This window comes from Morone saxatilis, unplaced genomic scaffold (genome assembly GCF_004916995.1).
Source record: "Morone saxatilis isolate NCDOM2014 unplaced genomic scaffold, NCSU_SB_2.0 Contig23, whole genome shotgun sequence".
Taxonomy (NCBI): Eukaryota; Metazoa; Chordata; class Actinopteri; family Moronidae; genus Morone; species Morone saxatilis.
In genome coordinates, this window is record NW_023339796.1 from 2,335,580 (window position 1) to 2,354,669 (window position 19,090).

General features: G+C 40.0%; 1 protein-coding gene and 1 pseudogene across 1 annotated transcript in view; both read right to left on the bottom strand.

The window, feature by feature from the left end:
- Positions 1-492: 492 nt before the first annotated feature.
- On the bottom strand, positions 493-901 carry LOC118334754 (annotated as a pseudogene).
- A 9,895-nt stretch (positions 902-10,796) lies between these two features.
- Positions 10,797-19,090, bottom strand: part of larp4b (La ribonucleoprotein 4B) — a gene marked incomplete in the record, with an annotated part of 26,360 nt that continues 18,066 nt past the window's right edge. Inside the window, 10 exon segments of the mRNA XM_035670333.1 lie at positions 10,797-11,117; positions 12,020-12,131; positions 12,671-12,858; positions 13,966-14,136; positions 14,285-14,309; positions 15,265-15,528; positions 15,820-15,926; positions 16,474-16,686; positions 17,955-18,008; positions 18,099-18,209. Of these exon segments, the coding sequence (XP_035526226.1) occupies positions 10,797-11,117; positions 12,020-12,131; positions 12,671-12,858; positions 13,966-14,136; positions 14,285-14,309; positions 15,265-15,528; positions 15,820-15,926; positions 16,474-16,686; positions 17,955-18,008; positions 18,099-18,209 (1,566 nt within the window).

Consider the following 19,090-nt stretch of genomic DNA (forward strand, 5'->3'; position numbering starts at 1 on the left):
TATATGTATTATATACTATTATAATTAATTTATTGTAAAGTTTAATCAAGCATCCATTCATCACCAGGAGGGTTAAAATAAAGCCAGTTATTTCAGTGAGTAACCACAGGATGGCAGCAATGTACTTAAACTACAAATAATGTGGAAGACAAATTATATAAACTGGCTAAATGTAAGTGAGTAACTAAAACAAAGTTCAATCAAGTTGTTGAGGACTATTAGCCTCTTAGTAATTAAAGTTTAATTTAATCTGAATTAAGTTATTCAACAGTAGAGATTGCTAATGTTTAGTTTATGGTGAGGTGGTTGAGTTTTATTATGTAAACACATTACCACATTACTCACCTTAGGATCAAGTATTTTAATTTTACAATAAAGATTATTAAAATGAGTCCACATTGGATGTATGAAAGTGAGGACATTGGGCTCTGAGTAGAAGGCCGGTGTGTGGCCCTGAAAAGGACCTTTGTGTTGTTGGTTGACCAGCAGGTCTTACTTGGAGCTGGTGTACTTGGTCACAGCCCTTTGTCCCTCCAGACACAGCCGTGCTTAGCCAGCTCACAGCAGCAGGCGGACGGCGGTCTGGATCTCCCTGGAGGTGATGGTGGAGCGCTTGTTGTAGTGAGCCAGACGGGAGGACTCACCGGCGATGCGCTCAAAGATGTCGCTCACAAAGGAGTTCATGATGCCCATGGCCTTGGAGGAGATCCCGGTGTCGGGGTGGACCTGCTTCAGGACCTTGTACACGTAGATGGCGTAGCTCTCCTTCCTGCTCCTCCTTCTCTTCTTGCCGCTCTTGGTGACCTTAGACACGGCTTTCTTTGAGCCTTTCTTCGGGGCCTTGGCGGGTTCAGGCATGTTTACTCTCACTCACACTTCCTCAAACGGACAAACTCTCAGCGAGTCAACTCCGTATTTATATGCGCTCGATGCAAATGTCGCTGTGCTGTTGCTCGCACACGATTGGCTGAGCGCTCGCGTTCGAAACTGAGCATGCGCAGCCATAAAATAACGGTTTCATTGTTTATATTTATTTCGATCACGTAAAAAAAGAAAGATTAAAAACAAGACAAATAACATTAATGTAAAATTAACAATAACATTATACACAAACTCAATTAATAAATCCTCATAAACAAATTACATGTTCAAAAAGGTGGAAGTATACGGAAATATTAATTAATTATTGATTGAAGTTATTATTTATCTTTAAAGGCTCTTTTTAACTATCCAGACATACAATTAAATTAAAATAAGCTTCTAAAAGTGTCTCCTAATAGAATCACAGTGAAGTAATTCCACTGTTCGGTGGTTAATTTAGGTTTTTAGATACATTACTTTATATGAAATGTGTAAAACAATATAAAATAACATCAATTATAACATTTTAGAGACATATGATGATTGATTAAACTTTATTAACACTACTAACATTATTGACTGTATTCTGTTTATCTAAAATGTAATAAATGTGAGTAGTTTGTGTTTTTAAAGGTTCAGTATGTAACATTTTGGAGGATCTACTGGCAGAACTGTAATATAATACTCACAGGTATGTTTTCATTAGTGTATAATCACCTGAATATAACAATAGTTGTGTTTTTGTCACTTTATAATGAGCTGTTTTTATCTACGTACGCTGCGGGTCACCTTTCATGGAGACAGCCATTTTGAACCGCCATCTTTTCTCTACAGTAGCCCAGAAGGGACAAGTTAAACACCGGCTGTAGACGTTGCCGTTCGCATTTCCACCGTAGTTTCTTCCTCATGGTTGCGATCTGCAGCTACACCGCTAGATACCATTAAAACCTACACACTGAACCTTTAAACCTAGCAACTAAATCCACAATTTTGTGACATAAAAGGAAATAAATTATTATTATTACAATAAAATGTTGTATCACATGAACATTGATAGGTTTTTTTACTAAGTAGCTCTAGAACATATTTCTTTCTATGGTAATTTTAATCAATGTCTAACATTGTGCTATAAAATGTGGGTGTTTTATTTTGAAATAAAAGCGATCTCCTTCGGGATCCTGAAAAAAAGTGTTTGACATTAAAAGTAGTTTCTTTGGAGATCTGCATTTCCTTTTGCTTCAGTTTCAGAGGAAACTGCCAACTTCCAGGTTAATCCGTCAGTCGATGCTTTTTCATCCTCACACTTCAAATCAAAGGATTAAAAAACCTGCAGCCTTGAAAGGAAAAACACCCAAATGTCCTAAAGCCTTAAACGGCTCGCAGGAAGTTTACAGAATCAGACTTTATTTAGTGAATATGAACATTAAACTGTGGTTGTTTCCCATTTTCCGATAAGAAATAACAATAAAAATAGAACAATGTTGTCCACCTGTAGAGTAAAAATAAATAATAAAGTCTGGATTTCTCTTTTAAAATAGAAATAAATTAATGAGTGTTTAAATATTTATTTATATTTACACATTTACTTTTTAAAACTTTGAGTTCCCCTCCAATTACGGGTTGTAATCACGTTAGTGGTCCGTTTACTGTCCATCAAGTCAAAATGTGTCTAATAATAATAATAATAATAATAATAATAATAAAAAATAATAACTTTATAGAGCACCTTTTAAAACAGTTTGACAAAGCACAATAATCACTGTTATACACAAAATGTAATTAAATATTTAAATTAAGAAAAGCAAAATACAATAACAGCAGAATAGAAGCCATAAAAATAAAAATAAAAAATAGAAGACAACACATAAAGGTAAGTCTATAAAAAATGTGTTTTTAAGAAGTGATTTAAAAGAATAGATATTAAAAAAGAAGAAGTGCTGCAGTATTTGTTGCGTACAAACATTTATAACAGACAGAAGTTACGCTCAGTAACGAGTGTACGACAGATTTAATGTAAACAAACTGAATATTACAACTTCAGAGCGACAATCTTGGATTTTGAGGTCGGGGGTTGGTGAGGTTCTTCCCGCTTTCTTGTTGGAAATCCGACATCTGTGGGTGGGAGGGCGCCGTAATCCCTCCACAGTGACATAATTCCTTTAAATTGTACACACGTTCACACAGGAGGCAGGTTTATTCTTCATAATAAGATTATTTATTACCTACTAATGTTGAATCCTGAGTGGAAAAGTTAACGTCACATTCAGGCTGATATTACAAAATATTACAGAAAACTTATTTTTACTTTACGTAGCAGTTTGAGAATCAGTGTTTTTTTTAAGCTTGAGGTCTTATTATTAAACTCAAAGTATGAAACTACTTTATTTATTAGTTATTGCAGTTTCTAGGTCAAAATAGTTCAGTTAAAGGTGCATTTTGTTCATAAAAAGCCCCCAAATAACAACACCAACAGACAGCGGCTCCTCAACAGTGCCTAAATCTTTATTTTTCAGTAAGCTACATTTTTTTCTCCAAATTAGACAGTTTTACATCATGACACAGAGTAACTTAAATTATCTATAGCTGACATGTACGCTTGATTCCAGTCTCGATGGAAGAATAGACCCAAATAATAACAAAAAAACAAACAAAAAAAGAAAACAAAAACAATAAAAGAAAGCCCTCTTGAAACGCAACCTCCTTTCCACATCTGTTAAAGGTGTCGTTAGGCAAAATAATAACAATTATCTGTCCAAACCCCAAAAACGCGATGGAGTCATCGATTGTCCACAGCGGTTAGCGTAGCACGGTGAGAGTGTTAATGAGTTAAACCACAGTGAGTTGATAAAGAGATCTTGTTCCAGTCAGTTGGTGTGCATTCGTTATTATATCTTTAAAAAGAAAGAAAAAGGAAACCACAAGGAGAGAAGAGGGAGGAGAGGAGTCTGTTTTTATGACAAGATGCAACCCTCGAGGAGAAAAAACAAAAACAAAAACAAACAATGGCACTGTCAAACAACAGGGGCGAACAGGAAGGAGACCGAGAGCTGAGGCGACCCGACAGGCTGATATGAGGTGTGACGCTCCGTGTAAGAAGTCCATGAGAGAAAAAGAAAACGCCGCAACGTGAGCGTTTAATGCCGGCGGTACAGGAGAGGCGTGCAGAACTTGGGGCCGTCTTTGCCGCCAAAAAAACCCCCAAAAACTAGAGATCCCTTCGAGAAAACAAAAACAAACAAACCCCATCCAGTCTGAGGTCTTCGGGAAGGAGTCACAACCCTTTGCATCGGTCTGGATTTCCCCCGATGGCGGTGGCGGCGGCGGCGGGGTTGGTTGGTTGGTTGGTACATTTATTTATTCCACACATGCACACATTCACAGTTCAGGGATCGGCCCCCCCAGTTTGTATTCAGCGTCTGTGTTTTACCGCGTCTCAAAAGTTTTGAGGTCAAACATGCCTCGACCTCGGGCGGCGGGGTTGGCGAGCGAGCGGCGGCGGCGAGGGGATTCGACCGCCAAGTTGCAACGCACGAAAACTGCTCCTAACAAGTCAGTGGTGTCACATTGTAGATTTCTCCAGATGTGAGAAGTCTTTTTCTTTTTTTTTTTTGATGGACTTTCAGTAACATCTCAAAAATAAAGTACAAAAAATAAACACACATAAAAAGCCCGAGATGAAGCGCTCAGCTATGTACAGGTTTAAACTGCCCAGTCAAAAACAAAAACAAACAGTCGTATAATGGCACAGTTATTGGTTTTCTTTGCCACATTAAAATGCAGTCCCACATGTGATCAAATGGTTTATTTATTATTTTTTAAACATTTTAATCTGCGTATGTTAATGTACGTTATGTGCCAGAAACACATGTAAAAAAACAACAACAAACAGAAAAATAAAGAAATTATTTGTACATTTTATTTCTCAGGAAGGGGAAGTGATGAAAGCTGAAGAACAAACAAACAGAATCAGAAGGAAAACACTGAGCGAACCATTGTTTTGGGCTGAGTGGATGTCTCGTCTGGTACCTGCAGCGACACTCGAGGTCGGTCGGTCGAGAGACTTTCAGCTCGACCAACAACAACAACAACAACAACGTTTATTCTGCGTCTTAAAGAAATGAGACCACCTCGAGTGTCGCTCGCTGTACAAGCACACATCAGATCGTCTTGCTGAAGACAGAAGACAAAACTGGGACGTGTCCATCAGGCATCGCTCTTTTTTTTTGTTTTTTTAAAGTTTTTGAATTTTTTTTAACATTGTTTTTTTTAAGCCGGCTAGAGGAGCGAACGGTACCGACGTCAGCGCGCCGATACGTGACGTGAATATAGAGATAGAGAGAGAGAGAGAAGTGCTGCCCCGATTTCAGTTGTTGTATTTTGTAATTTCTTTTATCGGTTCGTCTGAAAAAGCTCCAACAACTTCCTGTAGTTTTCCGTCCGTAAGAGAAAATAAGCTTAAATTAGCTTCCGATCAAAAAGAAGTGACACCAGGGACAATCGCACCCCGACTACCTGCTCAGATTAGACCGTAAATCATCATTTAAGACCCATTTAAGATAATTTGAACGTCCAATTTGAACAAAAGATAAACTACATCTCCCATGAGTCTTAGCTACAGATACATTATCATAAACTCGCAGCTTCGGGACGATATCGAACCTTAAACACACGTCGGGTCTGATTTAACTTAAAGTTAAATGACAAAAAGGGTTCTGAAGAAAATGTGTTTACGTATTAATAAAAGTATCGATACCGAAACGCCGATATTGGGGAGCTTTAGCTGGCGTGTGCTAACCAGAATTAGCATTTTTAATCTTTGGATTACGACTTCCGAGAGTTCGATGAGAAGACCGACGCCACTCGTACGTAGCTGAGCAGAGCCGGGGATATTACCAGTTATACTATATTAAATGTCTGCTCAATGTTACACACTTAAAATTACAGCTTGTTGTTGTGTAAGTAAAAAAACAAACAACAAAATCAGCCTTTTCAGAGAAACCGATAACAGAAAAGCCTCGATTAGAAAACACATTAACGTGTTTTAAAGGTTAAAAAATAAAAGTAAAAAGGCAGAACTTCAGCTCTCTATTGTCCTGTTATTAATATTGTTTATTAGATATTGTCTAGTCATGCTGCCCACCTCATGTGGACACAATGCAGTTGGATTATATACTGTTGAGTTGCATAATGTCAGAATCAATCACGGTATACATCGATGTTGAGTATTAGTGTCATGGTCTACACGAGGCTACTTCCCCCCCGCCCGCTCTGAAACTATTACACATCCTGTTGGAAAACATTTAATACTTTAAACGCCTTTTTTTTTTAAATTACTTACATCTATTAATTAATCTCGATATTATAACAGTAGTATTTTAAAGATGTCCAAAATAAAAATAAAGATATTTTGCTGTTTGTTTGCACAGTGACGACTAAAAAGAAAACTCTGACATGTAGTGATTTTACAGCTTCAGCATTCAAACTTCTTGATCCGCGTGCTTCAAAACAAAAACAAATAATCGAAAGCAATAAACAGTCAAATAAAAATTTTATAAAAAAAAGCAACAAAAACGCAGCCAGAGCTTTAAAAAGAGGATGTTGGTGGACACGCAGCTTTGTAAGGTTCGTTAATAAGATGCTCGTCGGTACCACAGGGCTCCAATTAGTGCACAGTGTGGGAGGGAAGAGGAGGAGGAAGAGGAGGAGGAAGAGGAGGGAGGGTCCACCCAGGTGTGACCGACCAAAATATGGAATGAAAAGACAACAAATAAACAAAATATACAATCAGACGACCTGTCCAGCGGCAGCGTGGAGCAGGATTCAAACTCCGCACAACCCAAAACTTTAAAAAATAAACAAATCAAAGAAAAAATATCTCCAAAAAGCACAACATTAAGTTTTTTTTTTCTTATATCCTACATCCAGCCCAAATAGCGACATTAATAGTTCAACAAGATCAATATAGTTTTTTTTTTTATAATCATTTTAAGGTACCTCTTATATTTTTCTGAGTATTTACAACTGTACAAGCAAAAGCACACACTTCAAAGTGCACAAATTTTAATACAGTATTGACTAGTTTTGCATTTACATGGTTTATATTTTTCCCCCGAAAACAAAAAAACAAAAAACCTGAAACTATTTAATAACAGAAAGAGAAAAATTATTCTTTTTCGTACATTTTTTTTTACAAAAACACAAAAAAAAAAAAGGGAAAAAGAAAGAAAAACATTGCTGCTAGATTTGAACTTTCTCGATAAGACTCGTAACGTTTCGGTTCAGCTAAATATTTTCCACGTGTCACGTTTCGTTTACATTTTGGGGGCGGGGGATTTTTTTTTTCTGAAAAGAAATAAACTCTATGCTTGTCTTGTATAAAAGTTAAGGCAAAGTCATTTTTCAAGTTTAAATAAAATTCAAGTTTCTCAAACACTGGATGGACATTTTTTTTTGTGGTTTTTGTTGTTTTTTTTCCAACATTTTGCGTTTAGAGACGTCGACGCATCTCTATTTTATTTTTCTTCTTCTCCCTAAAAAAAAACAAAACAACCAAAAAAAAAACCATTTAACGATATTTCTCATTGGAATAAACAGCATTGGTTTAGTAAATAATGATATGGGTGCATTTTTCTCTCTTTTTTTTTACCCATTTTCCAACCAATGGAGAAGAAACAATAAAATGAAAAAAATTCACCCATCCAGGCATCTCAGTCCTTCAAATAAACAAAAAAATAAACAAACTCAAAAGATTACGCGGTCCCAAATCAAAACCACAGATGAGCGAGAACAGGCTTTAAACAGTTTCCCTTCTTCAGAACGGCTTCCTGTTTCTCTTAGTGGATTACCAGAATGCCCTTCTTGTGCAGGAAGACTTTGGCCGAGAGACGTGCAAGGCCCATGCTCGTTGTTAGTTCTCACGTTTGTTTTGTCCTCCCCTCCCCGCTGAACACGATATTGTGTACTAGTACAGTGGCGGGTTTTTAAATGTTATGGGGTTTTATGGGTGTTTGGCATCGGGGAGCGCGACAACTTTAAAAAGTTAACCGAAGCACACACGGACTGGACGAGCAGGAACGGAGAACTCCAAACTTAACTTCTGTCACTTATAATTACAGTTTTATAGTTTCTAAACTCGTGGGGTGTCATTCTTTACATCTCCCGGGCCGATTACATCTTTAGGAAACAGGGTAAAACAACCCCAAGAGTTGTTTGGTTATTCTTGCCAGAAAGTGGCTGCTACAGTAGGACGGGACCAACCCAACACAGAACTCTCGGAGTTTCCTCCTCAGCCGTCTCCAAATCGTTTTGTGCTTCACCCGAAGGAATCCGATCCACAAGGCTCTCAGCGCCTGGTTGGATCTAAACCCCCCCCCCCCCGTTAAAGTTCTGGTAATCTTGTGTGGTTGCTATTGTATAGCGCTCTCACATCCCGGGAACCAGAAACCCCACCAACACATTGTATTCGTCGGGCTCGATATCGATGTTTTTTCATTAACACTTGCTTAAATTTAAACATCCTCTCACGGTGAATTTATCCACGAGTGAAAGCGAGCCAGTGTGCTCTGGTCAATCTTTTTATTTTCCATACATGGCCGCCGCGAGTGGGAAATTTAAAACTAGGGAGGAAACCGACGAGGGGACAAACATTAAAATGCGGTGAAAGGCCGAAGAACTCAAACTGCCCTCGGTCCTGAGCTTTTGCGTTCAACGCCGTTCACGTGAGCCTTCGGACGAGACTCCCAAAACAAATCTCTTTCACACTCCAACGTGGCAAACTACAAAAAAAAAAAAACCTTCATCAGCATTATTGTTTTTTTCCAGTAAAATCTTCTCGTCACCCGTCTACTTCCATATTCATTCAACACTCTTTCATGGAAATCCTCCTGACACCGAACCCAAAAATACTGCCACAACCACTGCAGTTTACCTTACACAGCAAAACAACAGAACAAATTGAAATTAGACCCGTACAAATATATATATAACGAGCTGACGACTCTGTTAATTCATGTTGACCTGCGCTGAACGTCCGTACCTTCACTACAGTGTGTTCAACAGGCATCCAACAAGGGCAGGAAAAAGCGCTTCGGCGGGGTGCGTCTACGGTAGATGGCGTTAGCGGTTACAGCAGGGGTAGGGGGGGGCGGGGGGGACGCTTCCCTTGGACTTTAAAGGATAAATTCCCTTTTATTTTCTTTGTTTCCGGCTCAGGTAGGATAACTCAAAACATTTGCCCCTCCGAGTCCCGAGAAAACACTAACAGGGCAAATAAGTTCTGGGAATGTGAAGGTCTAGTTTTTTTTTTTTTTTAGGCCGGCGGATGAGGTGCGCGATAACAGACTTCCAGGATTTTTGACGCTAGCCACCTATCTAGAAGAAAGAACTTATTTGAAAAAACACGCCGCCCCCCGTGTTGAACAGAAACACTCTGTACCCCAAACAAAAAACCCACGATGAACTCTTTTCTCTGTGCCGCTTTTGAAAGAGTCATTGTCGTTCAGCAGATATTCACCACGAGTGCCGCCGGCCTTCCTCTCTCCTCCTCCTCTTATGGCAGTTAGTTACAGGGTCACGCAAGATCTGAATGGAAGCTAGTGTTCATTTCCTCTCACCAGTGGTTTCCGGAGCGAACCCGGACCGCCTCAAGACGGCAGCGGAGCGTATTTATTTCTCGTTAAAAAAAAAAAAAGGAAAAAAAAATCGAAATCTCATTATTCTTTTTAAATCTGCCCTTTTCTTTGAGTCGATGTGCCTGCTGATAAGTTTACTTCCACAGTTTCTTAAAACAAGAAACGTGAGGGAAGCCGTTGCAGCTGAGAAAGCTCCCAAGAGTTTCCCACAAGAAACACCAAACACTGCGCAGCCAAAAAAACCCACTTCTCCACAAACATCTTTTTGGCCAACAACACAGTGCCAATAAACGTGCCTAATTTGCCTTTTTTCGGGTTGCAAGACTATCCCGGGTCTTGACGCTTAAGAACAGCACTCACATCTCACATTCGCCCGAGGCAACCGCAGCTAGCTGGTTATGGGGAGTGTAAGCAGGTAGTAAAAAAAGAGAGGGAGTGATTCCTTTACACGAATGATCCAGAGGGAAGAAAAAAACCGCAAGCGGTAACTCAGCCGACAGTCGATCGAACAAAGCTGGAAAAGCAAAGCAAAGTCAATCTAGGTGTAAATACAATCTTGCAAAAAGAAAAGTTCACTCGGGAGGGCGATTGTAAGACCAAAGCGGTCCCAAGTCTTGTTTGCGATGGATTTTTAGAAGGAAGTTTTTGCATATGGGGATGTGAAATAGTTTAAAAAATAAACTGCTAATTTTGCCCATAATTAAGCACATGACAACAAGAATAAAAAAAAACCAAAAACCAAAAGACCCCAAGCAACTCCGGCACAAAGTGCAACTCGGACATGCACCACCAAACGCTCCTCACTGGACGAGAGAAGCAGCAAGGTGGGCGTCTGTTGTACGCACTCTTTTCCATCCATCCACTGGGGGCGGGGGGGGGGGCTGCCTTCGCACCCCAGCACGATTAATTTTATTTCACCAAGGCAATTTGGACCAGAATATTGCAATTTCATGTTGCGTCTGTGTCGACTTGTTAAAGAAAGACACAACTACCGTAAAGCAAAACAAAAACAAAAAGAGAACAGAAAAAAGCGAGAAAATAAAACTGAAAATTAAAATAAAAAACAGGGCAAATAAATAAGTAAAAAGAATGAAACTCTGCTCTTACAATGCACAGTAAAAGTGCTTTTTGTCTGCAAGCACCTGATTCCAGAAAAGAAGGCGTCCTCTATCGTTTCGTGCAACTGGGGAGTGTCTGGATATAAGTATTCGAGTAGCCCGACTTATATTCCTTGTTTTGCACACACATAACCACGGGTGTGGAGTTAGGCGGCTGAGACGCAGTAGGGGGGCAGGAAGCGCTCCCTTATGCCGGGGATGGCGGGTGTGTGGGGATCTTTGCTGGTTTTCCCCCCCTGTGTGGCGGGACCCCACGGCCGGCCGGCTTGTCGGGCCGTCCCTCGCGTCTCCCGGCGTGCGAGCCGGGTTGAGGAGTGGTTGCTCTCTGGCCTTGGCCGGCCTCCCCTGGCGGGATGGCGGCGGCGGCAGCGGCGTCGGGGCACTTCCTCTCCTCGCCTGCGGGGGCGCCGCAGGCTGGCTTGGCTTCCTTGGGAGTCGGCGGTTGCTGTAATGTCGGGGCGTCCTTCACCCGCTGGCAGATCTCGGCGTAGGAGGGCTTCCTCAGCTCCTGGCAGGAGAACAACAACAACAACTGAGTCATAAAATGTTACCCAGCATGCACCTGGAGGCCCGTCACTGCGTGCTGCGCTGAGCGGGAAGCTTCTTTGTGGGTGAGCGATGACATCAGAGCCTAGACGACCAAATATAAACGCCGTATATATTCTACATATTCCAAGTGAGCTGGACGACTGAAACTAGGTTTATTTTCCAGCCTTTTAATAATTAACAGGTGACAGAGTTCAACAATAAAGTGAAACGCCGTGTCGGGCTCGTTAACACAACAACTCACTCGTGTGAAGACAAAGTTTGTATTTTTATGGTTTTATTACGTTTTTTAGATGAGAAACGACTCAGAGGTTCAAACCCCCGGCAGCAGCGATGTGTTTAAACCCACATTCGTAGACACTTTGCTGCATCTTATATCACATTTCTAACCTCATCTTAAAAGCCCTTTGGGGGGGGGGTTTCTGCTCACACCTACATAATCCATCTTTCTATCAACATGTTTCAGCAGCTGAAGGTTTTTACTGCTAAAGCCGAGGGGGAATTTCAGCCGTAGTGAAGCATTTGAAGGTTCCTGCTTTTACTGCCAAAACCAACCTAAAAGGCACCGTTTGCTTCAGGTACTTGTTGTTGACTAACCAGTTCACAGATTTAAAACCTTCCTTGCAGTATTGCAGGTAAATCCTTTAAACTGTTACCTGTAACTCCCCCCCCCCTTCTGAGGAGGAGGAGGTGTGAGAAACGAACTTACCTGCAATAAGAATCAATATGAGACGGAGCAGAATTAAAGCCCCATTAATTTACCTCCTTTTTGTTCACGCTGAGATCGATCTGTCTGTGATTGAGATGTCTGAGAGGAGGTAAGCATAAAAAAAAAAATAAAACAAAGGAGAAATCAATACTTACTGTGGCAGCACCGTTGACTTGCACTGATTTGCTTGCAGTGGACAAAGTGCCGGGAACTCGCTCCACAGACAACTGCACCTCCTTCGGCTTCACCTCCGTCACCTTCGCCTCCCTGAAATAAGAAATAAATAAAAGGTGGTGAAACGTAACAGCCAGGCCGACTCGAATGTCAACTACATGATAACGGCACGAAGGTCGCCTGTCTGTCAGTAATAATGTGAGAAAACCTGCTTTGAACAGGAGAAACAACAATCAAGATCCTGAAATTACAACTTTATCCTGACGCTTTCTCTTGCTGGAAACTAACATGACTGGCGACACAGTTTTTATAAGCGTAGATTTATCTTGAGATGACCTGCAGAAGTCGCTGTGTGCGCCTCCCGCACTCATTCCTGCTTCCATACTCTCAACTTCTGCTGCTGAATACTAACAGAGATGGTAAAAAGCTCTGCTGGTGCGCTGTAGTGGTGCAGTATAACTGGGCACAGGTAATCTGCAGCCTCTCTCTTCTCTCGCTACGACTCCTCAATGTGAATCAAACTCTGAATTTAAACAAACCCACAGCTGCTCCCCGACCACAGTGGATATAAAGTCTACTTACAGACCCTGCGTTACATCTCAGATTCAACACTGTCAGTGTGGTTTTCTTACGCTGCTGGGAGGGAGGGCGCGGGACTGTGCGGCGGGCCGGCGGTCGGGGGCGGGGCCGAGGCCGGGGTCGTCGGGGTCGTCGGCGAGGGCTGGAAGCTTGTGGGCATCGGGGAGGCGGAGGACCGAAGAGGCTCTTTGGGGCCCGCTGGAGAGAGAGCTCCTCCGGTACTGGAGTCAGCACTTACATTCTGCAACGGACAGGAAGAGATTTAAAGTCTCCATCAGTTTACTTTAGTTTTTATTGATTATAAAGGCAATTTAAAGACGTATTTTATGTCCATACTGGCAAAAAAATTTCTCGGAGTTAAAAAAAAAAAGCCTTGTTTCTTGGGAAATTAGTCTTATTTTTTGTTTTGTGTTAGAAAATATCTCCAAATACTTTGTGTTAACAAGATATTACAGCTAATATTGAGCTCCATGTAACCAGTAACAAGTTACAACAATTGGTTTGCATCATTAATAATGATTTATTTTCCTTATTTTAAGAGTTAAAACCACTTCTCAGTTTAAAAGAAAGTCGTCTCCTCCCAGTTGGAAATGAAGCAGCTGTTTAGTTTTTCATAAAATAATTATGTATTTTTTACTAATTATTAATCTTAGCTTAAGGTACAAATACAGTAATCTTAAATAACATTGATATCATTACTTATAATAAAATAATTTAGCTCTCTTTAACTTGATGCCATTCATAAAAGACAAAAAAAATAGCTTCAGTCTGGAATTTAAGTTAATCTTCTTCAAATTTGACAAAGACAAATGATAAAAAGGAAAAATAACATTTTGAAAGGATAAAAACTACAACAATAAAATGTTACATTGGATTATGATTCAGGATTATTGTGGGAACGATTGTTTTATTCATGAAAAAGTAAATTTGTGTATCAAGCTACAATACTTCATTATAACGCTGTTTGTCACATTTTATCTTCATCAAAACATTTCAGCTTCTGAAATTTTGATACTATTAGTTGATTGTGCAGCTCTTAAATAATAGTAAAATAAACACCAGCAATGAAACTAATGTAAAAAACAATTATTAAAACTTTAAAGGCTCCAAATTAAAAACAGAAACTGTAACTTTTCCCCATTCGAGCATCGAGGGGCAGCGGTGGGTTGAGAGAGTTTAAAGGCATAAAAACAGGAGGAAACTCTCACCGGCACTTTTATGAGACACATTTAAAAAGAAAAAGCGGCGGAGGAACTTAAGTGATCTGTCTGGAACATAAAAATGAAAGAAAAACACTGATGTACGATGAGCGAGGTCATTTAAAAACAGTTTTAGCGTCAGTCCTCACCCGTTCCTTGGCGGTCCCGACGACGACGCTGCTGGCCAGCCGGTTGTCGAACACGTCGTCGGTCTTGAGCTGGCCGGCTGCTCCGGGGAGGGGAGGGAAGCTGGAGAGACCCAGCTCGAAGCTCGGAGACGGGGGTTTGGGAGGCGGAGGCGGCGACTGAGGCGTCACTCTCTATGTTGGCGGGAAACAGACACAGAGTCAGCAAACGTATCACGATCACATTACAGGAGGAGTTAAATCCTGCCGTCATTGTTTTCCTTTATATTAAATCATTTAAACGTTAAAAACAGACAACGAGGACACCAAAGAAGTTACTTACTGTAAACTTTTCGTCCCTCTTTTTCCTAGAAGCAGAAACATTTTTCCTTTAAGAAAGAGAACACTTCAATTTACAAACATCCGTTCTGACTGAAGCAATGACTCAACCGTGCACAATGTAAATAAAACCCCGAACAGATCTGAAGAGCTCCATTTTATAGTTATCTCCTCGTTCTTCCACATATAAAGACTGAAGTTTGTGACCTTTGCCTCCATTTAGACTATAAAATGAACTGTTTGTGGCCGACAGCGTTTCTACACTTTTATTTTTCCTGAATATTGTAATTAAATAGTTTTTAAACATTCCTACTGGAGGATAAACAATGTTGGATCAGACACAATAACAGGTTCCCGAACCTCTAAATGTTGTTTTCAAATGAGTCATGCAGACATATTGATCATCAGCCCAGTTTAAACATAAAGCTGGTTGTCCTCACTTTTATTAGAAACTAAAACACAGTTATTACGTTTACATGCACAATAATGTTCCTTTGTTATTTCTATAATAATATAACAACATTACTAATTTAATAACTGATGTAAACAGTGTTTTCTGTTTGGATCTCTCATATAAGCCTTCTGATTAATGAGCGATATGTTGATATTATTCAGGTTTCTGGAGCGTTGTTTGTTGTTTGTTTGGTCTCTTGCCGGTTCACGGTCAGTAAACAAAGCCCACGTTTCCGGTAACGTAGAAGGAGAAACCTACTTTTAAACATTACGAAAGACTTTGATATCTGCAGGTTTTTGAATATGTGCAAACGTCACAACGGTTGCATGTAAGCAGGAACATTATTCCTCAGAAAAAGGACAATAAACAGAATATTTTGTGCACTTAAACGTCGTCACTGTGAACTTGTTCAGCTTGTTTCTAGTGGGACACTTTAAAAGTTTGTTGTCTTCACTGATTTAAAAAGACTTCCTTACAAAACGCCATATTAACTACACAGATCATTGAGCCACATTCGAGCAGCGCCGTACCTTCCTCTGCCGATACCCAGAGAGTAGTCTGTGGTCGAGGGCTCGGTTACTCGCCCCGTGCCCACGGTGTCTCTGCGCGGGAAGGCGGAGGTGGAAGGTAACCTGGTTCGGGGCTGGCTGGTGGGGAGTCGCGTCGGCGGACTGCTGCGGACCCCGTTGAGCCTCTCGCTGGGGAAGCTCGGGAAGAGGCTCGGGTTGTCCAGAAGCCCGGCGCTGCGGTCCGCTGTCGGGATCGTCGGCCTCAAGTGAGGTTTACTGTGATTCCTGCAGGAAACGTGAAACACTTGAGTCACAAATATTCAACTGTATTCAGGATTAATGAGAAGAAACTCACAACTTGAGTGATTCAAGTAGGAAACAAAACATTTTAAAGCTCTTCTACTCCTACTTATCTCATCAGAAAGCTTCACCACCACTATAATTATAAGACAACGCTTTGTTTCCCTCCCTGTGGATTAACAATGATCTTATTACTCAGACGTATTCTACCAACACACGATTGTTTTCCAACCATTTTCTTCCTTTATTAGCGACGGAGGAGCCACAGATACCGACCTGTTCCTGGGTGAGTAGTGTCTGACGGTGAGTGGGGACGTCGCTGGTTTGAAACTGTGCGAGGTGGTAAATCCATTGATGAACTGGTTGTTGTGAAACGGTGCGACCTGGTGAACAGAAAACAGATTAGTGCAGCTGCATTAACAGGAAGTGAAAACGACATATTTCGACAGCAACATGAGGAAAAGTGACTTAAAGAGATCATTTATTTGATAGTTTCAGTCTGATAATTGTGTTTTATATTAAACATACAGTTGCTACACAAAATAAGAGTTTACAAGATCCTCATCGGATTTAATTTAACCAAGAAAGAAACTTCACAAATAACCTTTGAACAACTAGAAAAGCTGCTTTGAAAATAGTTTAACAGATTTTAAAACTATAAATAAGCATTTTAAAAAGGTACTGTTTCATTTTACATTTAATAAACCAGAAGAGATTAATAAAAATGTGTATTAACTTTACATAAATGCAGCATAAACTCTTTATGACATGTTAATATAAGCGATAAATTGGCCCCTAATGCTGCTTCGATGCCTTAATGTTCACCTGTTTGATAAAAATGCAAAAATAAACCAGAACAAATGCTAATATTTGAGTTTTTAAACGTAGATAATTTACTGACTTATTAAAATACCACTTCCCGATTCTTACCAGCGTGGGGTCGATGAAGCTGTGTGTGGTGGACCAGGCCTGCGGCGTGATGAGGCTGTATAAGGGGAACTGCTGCTGGGGGCTGTAAACCGGCGGGATGTAGTAGGACGTGTAGCGCTGCTGCTGCTGCGCGTACGGGTTCACCTCCACCGGCCGGTAACCGTTCTTTGGCATGAAAGTGTTGATAGCGATTGCCTTCGCCTTTATCCTCGCCTGGTAGAGAGAGAGAGAGAGACAGAACAGGGTCGGGGAATTAGCAACATGTACATTTCTTACAACTTCTACGACATAAAAAGGTTCAAAAGTTCTCTAAAAGTCTAAAGTTTGCTCAAATCTGTCACATTATTTATTTATAATTACAATACAGTATTGGTTTCACTAAGTTTCATTTTGTAGTTGTTACGGCACGATCAATACAAATTTTCTTCCCTAAAAACACATTTTAAAACGGTCTAAAATTCTAATTACTGGATTTAATCCTTTAAGTATTATTTCTCATGTGAATTTAACAACTATCTCATCTATTTAAATATAAAAACACGTCGAAACAGTGTTGGAAATGTGGAATATGTGCAAGAAAACACAGGCAAAGTGCTGAAATATCATCAAAATACAAACATTTGAGAAACTGTTTTTAGCAGTTTAATAAATATCTTTATTTTCTTTGGTCCACATATTTTCCCTTTCTTTAATTACTCCTTATTAAATTCGGATTTGTGCTGCTAGTTATATCACCTAATCAATAAGTAGCAAACACACTAGTTCATTAATCTTTCGACCACAACGTAAGAAATAATTGGCCCAATGTTAATTTATTACAGCGTTTAAGTGCATCAGCCAGTTTTCTCTATAACAGAACATATTCATTAAGTGTTAATTAAAAGAACCAATAAAATCCACGGCTGGGTTTTAATCTAACGACGCAGTATATCTGAATGAGAAGAAGAAGCTCTGCTGACTTTCCTTCTGTGGTGTGTTTATGTTGGATTTTCATACATTTAGAGGAACTACTTGACGTCACTTTAAACGCTCTGAATGAACAAGTGAAGATCTGTGGCCTCTCGATGTGTTTCTCTTTGTGACATTGATTATTTATGCATGAGGAAAAGAGATCTTTGCTCTTTGTTTCCTTCACTAATGAAAATTCAACATTTAAAAAAGGTTTTTTAAAGTGCAGAGACGGGCTGAGAAATGTTCCTATTATCACTTAAAACGGACGGTAAGTGAAAAGAAGAACTGCGTCTCGGGTGTTGACCGGCACTTAAACCAGAAGGTTTATGGTACAAATTAGTTTTTCAGTGGGTTTAATTTAGACTTTCTTGAAATCAGGCGACAAGTTCATCCTGATAAACAAACGGTCTTTGCACATTAGTCTTTTATACAAACTCACCGGCCACGTGCATCCAGAGGTTATTGCTCAGTGGGTTTTTACATTACTGGGTTAATATAAGTGTAACGTAATATAACGTAAAGTAACCCACCTTAATAGGCTTCCCTTGGAAGGTCTTCACCTCCTCACGCAGATACTGATATGCCTTTAAGAAGAGAAAGCACATACGTTACATAACCAGGTGATTACAAAGGTAATGGGTAGGAAATACCGATGAATAATAGTAAAATAATACCTGCTGTGCATCTGCTTCTGATTCAAAGGTGATGAACCAGTTGTCGTTGTAGGCAAATTCACAGTTGATGAACTTGGGTAAGTTGTCGCCTTTAAAAAGAGCTTCGACTTCCTGTAGAAGAAAGTTGTTTTAATAGTTAACAAAACAAAAAGACATGTCCAGAAAACAGCAGCTATGCACCAATAAATAAAAGTTAAAATAAATCATCATTGGGTCATACAGGAACATCTTTCACCTTTTGTTGAGCAGATTTAATTTCTGTTGTGTTAAAACATTAAAGCTAGTGTAACATTTAGTAACTTTTATGACACATTATTAACTAATCATTTCAGACTTTTCCAATATGTGCAAACCTCAAACAAAACCCAAACTCTTTACGCTTTAAAAACAAGATAACTAATAACCCTGAAAATGAACACCAGGACGTGTTGATGTTGAACACCGAGCTGCTTCTGAAACCACTTTGTTTGCAAGAGAGCTAAAAGGTCAATTATCATGTCTGGGTCCTGTTATAAATAATTTAATTGGCTCTGAATTCTTCATGTGGCTGAAGATTTTAAGTACGTGGCAGATACTGTTGTTGCTGCCGAATACTGATTGATAACAAAAACAACAACAGGTTTCCTCTAAGGATACGATGGAGGTATTTTTTAATTGATCGTTATCGTCTAATATTGGAGGCAGCTCCAGTCAAAGGAAGCAAAAAGCCAATAAGAGCAATTAATTAATGTAATCAGAGTAAAAAGAGAGAGAGATGACTTCAGGTAACTCAGCTAAAGGCTTAAAAAGGGAGAGAGAGATTCCCCTCGAGGCAGCGAGTTTTTATTACTTATTTGTTTGTTTATCAGTACTTTATTTAAGCTGCTCCCTTTTTTCGCTGTGAAAGTGCTGCTTTTGTTCAGTCGCGACACCGTTGCTTTGTTTACACCAGGGATCAGCTGAATGCACTGAAGCCGGCGGGCGTGGAGGCTAGATCAGCGAGTATCCCTACA